General features: G+C 51.6%; 1 protein-coding gene across 1 annotated transcript; it reads left to right on the top strand.

Annotated features, from left to right (window-relative positions):
- The first annotated feature begins 5,323 nt into the window (after nucleotides 1–5,323).
- On the top strand, nucleotides 5,324–5,617 carry LOC102283414 (cystatin-B). The gene has a single exon (XM_005901851.1). It carries the CDS (start codon nucleotides 5,324–5,326, stop codon nucleotides 5,615–5,617), a length of 294 nt encoding a protein of 97 aa, XP_005901913.1.
- The last annotated feature ends 1,966 nt before the right edge of the window (nucleotides 5,618–7,583 follow it).

Here is a 7,583-nt window from a genome sequence, read left to right as displayed (position 1 = left end):
AGCTCTGTGACTGAGGGCCTCTCTTGGCCCCACAGTGACTCCCACTGAAAATGAGACTCAGGGTGTCACCACCCTCATGGGACAGGCAGGGTGGGGCACCTACATAGGGCTGGCTCGTACAGAGACGTTTCCAGCGACCATAGCTGCTGCCCAGGGAGCAGTGAAAAATCTGTGGACGGGCTTCAGACTTCTTGGAGGAGGGGGTTTGCCTTCTTTTTGCACAGTGTCCGTAAAAATCACAGTGACAGTGACAGGTGTGAATACTCATGCCCAGCACTGTTCTAAGCAGCTAGATATGTCTGTGTAGTCTGTCCCCAACTCCCCTGGGAGGCAGGGACTCTTATAGAATCAGAGATCAACATGGAATAACTAGTCCATATGTCTTTTGGTCCCAGGCACTTTGCCTTCTTAAATGTAATATCATGCTCACCGTGGCCTGTGAGGCAGCTTTCGCTCTGTCAATATGCCCTCTCTACAGATGAGCAGACTGAGGCTCAGGTGCATCACCCCTAGGGGCGCTGTGGAGTTCAGAGGCCTGCAGGTGCCTCTGGTGGTGACCTGGCCCTGCACACACCTGCACGAAGGGCGCCTGCGCGGCGGCAGGAGCTGGCTGGGAGGCCGGGGGCTTTCAGCAGCTCATCGGCGGAACATTTGCATGTAATTTGGGAGCGGGTCACATGTGGGAGTCATCAGGCAGAGGAAAGGCTCAATCAGGGTCTAATCACTGTCTGTTTGGAGGGGTCTGGGCCCAAGTGAAAAATGAAAATGGGCCTATTTTGCTTGAGTGACAACCATCAACGGCCACCTTTGACCTCCGCACTCAGGCTCAGGGTCTGCCTGAGTTTTAAAAACCAGTCACCGGGGAGGCCCCTCCCCCAACCCCTTTGCTCCCTGGATCTGGGCTGGTAGAATTCATTCATTCATCCCTCCTGCTTTCATTCTTTCAACAACCCAGCATCGGGCAGCATGGCAATAGTTAGGACCCTCTCTAGTGGACCTGGGGTTTGAGTCCTGACTGTGGCACTTACCTGCCAGGTGACCTTGGGCAGGTGACTGTCAGATGTCAGTGGTCCCATCTGTGGAGGGGGGTGGGGCATGTGACCCTATGAAACAGCATTCAGTAATGGCTGGTGTGGCGGGGGTCCCAGAACATGAGCAGACTGTGGGCTGCCACACTAGGGACAGGGACATTGGGCTGGGAAGGGGCTCCTGTGTGAAGGTGCAATGGAGTCCCCATCCTACAGGGGAGGGGGCTGGGGCTCAGCCTGGAAAGTACAGGGGCATCTGCCAGGTGAACCGGAAGTGGGCCATGCAGGCTGGGGATGCAGAGCTGGGAGACCTGAGAGAGGGCAGGAGTAAACATGCCTCAGGAGGGCCATCCATGGGCAGTGATGCTCAGCTAAGTCCCTACTAACTTGGAGCACAGAGTTTCTGCCCTTGGTTCACACCTGAGGGATTCCATCCACCAGGCATCCTCTGAAAATGGTCTCCCAGGAGTCCAGGGCCTTGTGAAGGGGCTCCCAGTCCTCAGGCCCTTCCCTGACACCCTCCAGGCTTGTCCAGGGGCAGACTCCTCTAAATGAAGAAATGACTGACAGCCTGAATGAGTGAAGGAATAGGTGAACCAACAAGCAAGGGTTCTGGCCCTCAAGCTCAGATCCTTGGTGACCGATCTTTTCTTAGATGTCAGGAGCACTGCAGTAGGGGCACTGTCCACCAGGACCAGCTCAGGGGGCGGGGCTGAAGCCAAAGCCTGTTGGGGGTGGACTGGGCCCAACCCGGCTGGCGCCCTGCTGTGTGAGGCTGGAGTTCCAGGTCGGGCCCTTTCAGGCTTGAGGAATTGCTCTCGGGCTGCGGCCCGGGAGGGACGCCCACTACATTAGCGCCTGCCTTGCTCCCTGATGGTGTTTATCGGGATGTGGAACGGGCCTCCAGGAAACCGTCTGGCAGCCCAGGCTTCAGCAAATGGATTGCCAATTAATCAGCATCTATTTATGAGAACGTTTAAACCATTATTAATGTAGTATAAATACGGAACCGCTGGCGGCCCAGGGTGTGTGGGTGGGGGGCCCATCTGCCTAGGAGAATGCTGCCATTACATTCCTGGGGCCTATTCCCACCCCACCCTCCTGGGCAGGGCCCCCACCCCCGCCCCCACCCCCAGGAGCCGCTGCTGCAGGTGATGGCTTCCTCCTGCCGGCTCCAAGCTGCAGGGCGGCCACCAGTTGGGGTTCTGAGCAGGCCTGCAATTGCTTCCCCACGTTGAAGGGTTTTCAACATGTTCTCACTTAAGATGTGGAGCTGCCATGTGAGGGTCAAGTCCCATCACTCAGTCACTCGGCAGAGGTCTGGCTGCAGCCCCTGCCCCCTTGGGGGAGTGTGTGTCCACTGTTGGGGCACTGGGCAGGTGTCCCTACATTGCCCGCTTCTTCTCTTCCCCTCCTTCACCTGCTCTGGACCCACCAGTTGCATCCCGACCATCCTGAGTATCCATCCTGGGAGGCAGCAGCCGGAGATGGGAAGGTGGGAGAGAGTGGTCAGGTATGTTCCCAGCCCCTCCCTCTGAGCAGGCCCAGCTCTCAGGCCTGGGGCTAACAGCCTCCCCTCCCAACCATCCAGAAACCCCAGCTTCTTTCCTTGCCCTGACCATACCTTCGCTTCTCTTCAGAGACACCAGCCTGCATTGTAGGTCTCCTCTTGTGTTCACACCGTCTGGGCCTTCAGTACGTGGGGGCCAACTTGACTGGCCACTCTTAGAACTGGGTGTTGGGCTGGACTCCATGAGCCAGCCATGCCTGTGGACTGAAGGTTCCCCCAGGACCCCTAGCTCCATCAGGATAGGACCAGATCCTCCACAAATCACACCTGATTCATCTTCCTCAGAATCACCTTGGCTGGTTTTCCTTTGCCATTTGCACCTATTTTACAGATAAGAGGCTGCAGCCATAGAGACACAGCAAGCCAGTACCCTTCCCAGCCCCTACCCCTAGACTGATTGGCTGTGTCCTCAGCATGGTTTGACTGTAACCTACATGGCCACATAGGTCTGTGACATGTGAATCTTTACAAATGCTTCCTACAGTTTCCCAGTTTCTCTGTTTTATGAGGAGCTTGACCTGCTTTCTCTCTCTTAGTGCTTTGCATCAAGATAACTGTACATTTGAGAATGAGGTGTCAAGAAGAGCTGTTAGCCTGAGAGGTTCCTCTGCAAAAGAGAAAAAAAAAGCTTGGCTTTGGAGCTGCATGTTATCAAATGCATACTGATTTTGAGGACATTCCCTGCTCTGGTTAATTGAGGTGCTAGCTAACCAGGCCAGCTAATGGGATGTTGAGAGCTGATTGCACAATGCTGAAGACATAGGCAGGGCCTCCGAGGCACAGCCTTCATGCTCTGAGTGGCAGGGAGCTGTCCCTCCTGTATGTAAGCTGGGAGTCACTGGGATGTGCAAAGCCCCTTCCCAGGGCCTCTGTCCTAACCCACTGCTGCCAGGCTCATGGTTTGTTGGTGGTGTATTTACCAGACAGATCCTGTGCCCCTCCAGGGTGGGGAAAGTGCCTTTACCAACTTCACATCCTGGTGCTTCAGGGAGACACTGAGAAGTATTTGCTGACTAACTGACCAACCACTTGGGAAACTTTGCTCAGAGCCATTTTCCCAGGCTCCTCTCCTCTCTCCCTGGTCATCTACTCAGATGGCCTCCCCCCACCCCACCCCCTACCCCGCGCTCTTCGTCAGCCCCCAGAGCAGGTCCAAGCCTCTGAAGCCTTAGAAGACCAAGGGGCCAGGGCTGGCTGCTCCTCATGGAGAATCTGTCTGCCACTCGCTATGGCAGGGGCAGGGGACCCTGGGGCAGGGTTTCACCCATGGGCCCTCAGCACCCCAGAAGCCGAGGCTTCTGATGTCCTGAGGCTCTCAAGCTGTCTGCTCTGGACCCCGAGCCCTGGCCCAGCCACACAGGCATGCTGGGAGGGGAGAGAACAAAGAGGCAGCATGTGCCCCTATTTTCTGGCCCCGCTCCCCCGCCCCCCATTAGCCGAGCGAGGATTGTTTATATTACAGCAGGAATTATTCCAGCCCTAATCAGAGGCCCTGCGAGGTTTCGGCATTCGAGGTATTTCTTTACCCAAGGACACTCTCCAATCCTATAATTTCCATTTCCCCAGACGCCCCTGATTGAAAGCAAACATTTTATATTTGGAAAGGAAAAGGGCCATGTGCTATTCATAGCCCAGCCAGGCTGTCCAAGCGGGGCAAGGGGGCGGGCCTGGTGGGATGGACGGATCTGAGAGGGCAGAAGGGGCGTGGGCTGGGTCCCTGGGGTTGAGGGGGTGGGCAGACCCTAGAGCACTATGCCATGGGGAGGCTGAGGACAAGGTGGGGAATATGAGCCCCTTTTTCCTCTTCCATTTCCTCACTGCCTCACCGAGTAGCTCCCACTATTTTTTCCAGGTAAAGACATGGATACCCCCAGTCTTGGAATGGGGCTGAATAAAGTATTAGTACTGTAATTCGGTATGGTCATGGGGCCCCTGGTCTCCACTTTGGGCTCAGCCAAGGTCCCAGGACCAGCTCCTATGTCTCTTCCCGGCACTGCGTACCCCTCCCAGATTACTTACCTGCCATGACCCCAGACCTTCTCAGGGACCAAGAGGCGCACCAAGGTCACTGCTAGCCTCCAGGCCTGGTCTCTGCCCTCACCTTTCTCTCCTGACGCAGGGTCTCCCCTCTTGCTATGTGTCAAAGGTCCAGGCAACGACCATGTGTCCCTTACTGGGACCATGGTCCCCCCTAAGTAGCTGATGTGTATCTAGCCCTTTCTGCATGCCCGATACTGCTAAGCCTTTTCTAAGATACTTATATTAATCCTTTGAAGCAGACATTATTGTTATTCCATTTTATGGGTCCCGTTTCTGTTTTCTTGCATCTCAGTGTCTCACTGCTTGCTTCCTAAGGCCAGTGAGATAAACTGAGGCATGTGTTCAGGTCACAGCTCACCTGGTATATGCTAAGTGATAGGCATTTGATTCGCATTTGAATGAATGCATCTCAGGGCAGCAGGGACACAGCGGGAAGCTTTGTTTCCCTCTGTATTAAATCTGTACTGTTCAATGATTGAGAAATAATTTTTTTCTTAAAATTTAATTTTTATTTTTATCAAAGTAATTCATACTTAGTTTTGTTAGCTGCTTTATTGAGTATAATTTATGTACAATAAAATGCACATAAAATTCCTGCGAGTGTCCGCTGCTCCTGCGCAACCGCTGGTGCAGCATGACTGCCGCTCCATGACCGCCTCCTGGTGTCCACGGACCCACCACTGAGATGATGTGTGGTGCGCCCCCCACCAAGCAGCTGGCCACGGCTGAGATCCAGGCCATTGCTGACAAAGTGAAGTCTCCGCTGGAAGAGAAGGAAAACAAGAAGTTCCCGGTGTTCAACGCTGTGGAGTTCAAAAGCCAAGGGGTTGCTGGGAGGACCTTCTTCACCAAGGTTCAAATGGATGATGACTTCGTGCACATTCAAGTGTTGGAAAGCCTTCCACAGGAGAACAAGCCAGTGGCCTTGACCAGCTACCAGATCCACAAAGGCAGACAAGACGAAGTGACGTGCTTCTAGTCCTGATTTTACACAGAGTCCATCTCCCACGTGGGTCTCGCCTCTGCAAACTTGACTGGGACCACAGACGGTGCCACTTGGGGTGGGGGTGAGACCCACATCTTGGGGGTCTCTGTTCCTAGCTTTCGTTGTGTTCATTTTTTCCCCATCCAATAAATGATCCTAACTAAATTACTTTCAAGGAGGGCTTCTGTTATCTTTAAATACATACATACATATATATATATATATATTTCTGTCTTCACACAAAAATGTAAAAAATTGATTGCTTTTTGAAAAAGCTTTATTGTTGATATAATTCACATATGATACAATTCACCTACTTAAAGCATCCTAGTCAATGTTTTTTGGCATATTACATTATTTTCAATTGTAGTGAAATGTGTACAGCATAAAATTTTCAATATTAATCACTCTAAGTACAAAATTCAGTGGCAGCACTTATACTCACAATGTTGTGAAACCAAACAGAAACTGTACCCATTAAACATTAACTCCACAATCCCCACTCCTCTCAGTCCCTGGCACTCACTTCTTTCTGCTTCATTGACTACACTAAAGCCTTTGATTGTGTGGATCACAACAAACTATGGAAAATTCTTCAAGAGGTGGGAATACCAGACCACCTTACCTGCCTCCTGAGAACCCTGTATGCAGGACAAGAAGCAACAGTTAGAACTGGACATGGAAAAATGGACTGGTTTCAAACTGGGAAAGGAGTACATCAAGGCTGTATATTGATACCCTGCTTATTTAACTTATATGCAGAGTACATCATGCGAAATGCCAGGCTGGATGAATCACAAGCTGGAATCAAGATTGCTGGGAGAAAGATCAGTAACTTTAGATATGCAGATGGCACCATGCTTAAGGCAGAAAGCAAAGAGGAACTAAAGAGCCTCTTTATGAAAGTGAAAGAGGAGAGTGAAAAAGCTGGCTTAAAACTCAACATTCAAAAAACAAAGATCATGGCATCCAGTCCCATCACTTCATGGGAAATAGATGGGGAAACAATGGAGACAGTGACAAACTTTATTTTCTTGGGCTCCAAAATCACTGCAGATGGTAACTACAGCCATGAAATTAAAAGATACTTGCTCCTTGGAAGAAAATCTATGACCAATCTACACAGCATATTAAAAAGCAGAGACATTACTTTGCCAACAAAGGTCCATCTAGTCAAAGCTATAGTTTCTCCAGTAGTCATGTGTGAATGTGACAGTTGAACTGTAAAGAAAGCTGAGCACCGAAGAATTGATGCTTTTGAACTGTGGTGTTGGAGAAGACTCTGGAGAGTCCCCTGGACTGCAAGGAGATCCAACCAGTTTATCCTAAAGGAAACCAGTCCTGAATATTCATTGGAAGGTGAATGAATTGGATGCTGAAGCTGAAACTCCAATACTTTGACCATTTGATGCAAAGAACTGACTCACTAGAAAAGACCCTGATGCTGGAAAGGTTGAAGGTGGGAGGAGAAGGGGACGACAGAGGATGAGATGGTTGGATGGCATCACTGACTCGATGGACATGAGTTTGAGCAAGCTCTGGGAGATGGTGATGGACAGGGAAACCTGGCGTGTTGTAGTCCATGGGATTGCAAAGAGTCAGACATGACTGAGCAACTGAACCGAACTGAACCGAGTAAGTATGAATCAGTATCTCATCCTGGCTTTGATTTGCATTTTCTTGAGGCTGAGAGGCCCTCCACTCCTGGGTGGCAGATCAGCTCCAGGGCAGACAGCGATTACTGGGTAGAAGATAGGCCCTAGGGTGGCCAGCAGCAGCAAAGAGGCTGGGAAGCTCCAGCCTCCCTGGACTCCCTTCCCAGCCACTCCAGCAGGGCCTTTGCCACCATCCTGGGCCGCACACTGACCAACACCCAACAGCCAGTGAAAGTTTACACACTCAACGAGCACCAGCTGTGGGACTACCAGGGCACTGGGCATATTGTCCAGCTACATGGAGT

The sequence above is a fragment of the Bos mutus genome, chromosome 8, assembly GCF_027580195.1.
Source record: "Bos mutus isolate GX-2022 chromosome 8, NWIPB_WYAK_1.1, whole genome shotgun sequence".
In the NCBI taxonomy this organism is placed as follows: domain Eukaryota; kingdom Metazoa; phylum Chordata; class Mammalia; order Artiodactyla; family Bovidae; genus Bos; species Bos mutus.
The sequence above is the reverse complement of the archived record's forward strand: the minus strand, read 5'-3'. Positions and strand labels throughout refer to the sequence as shown.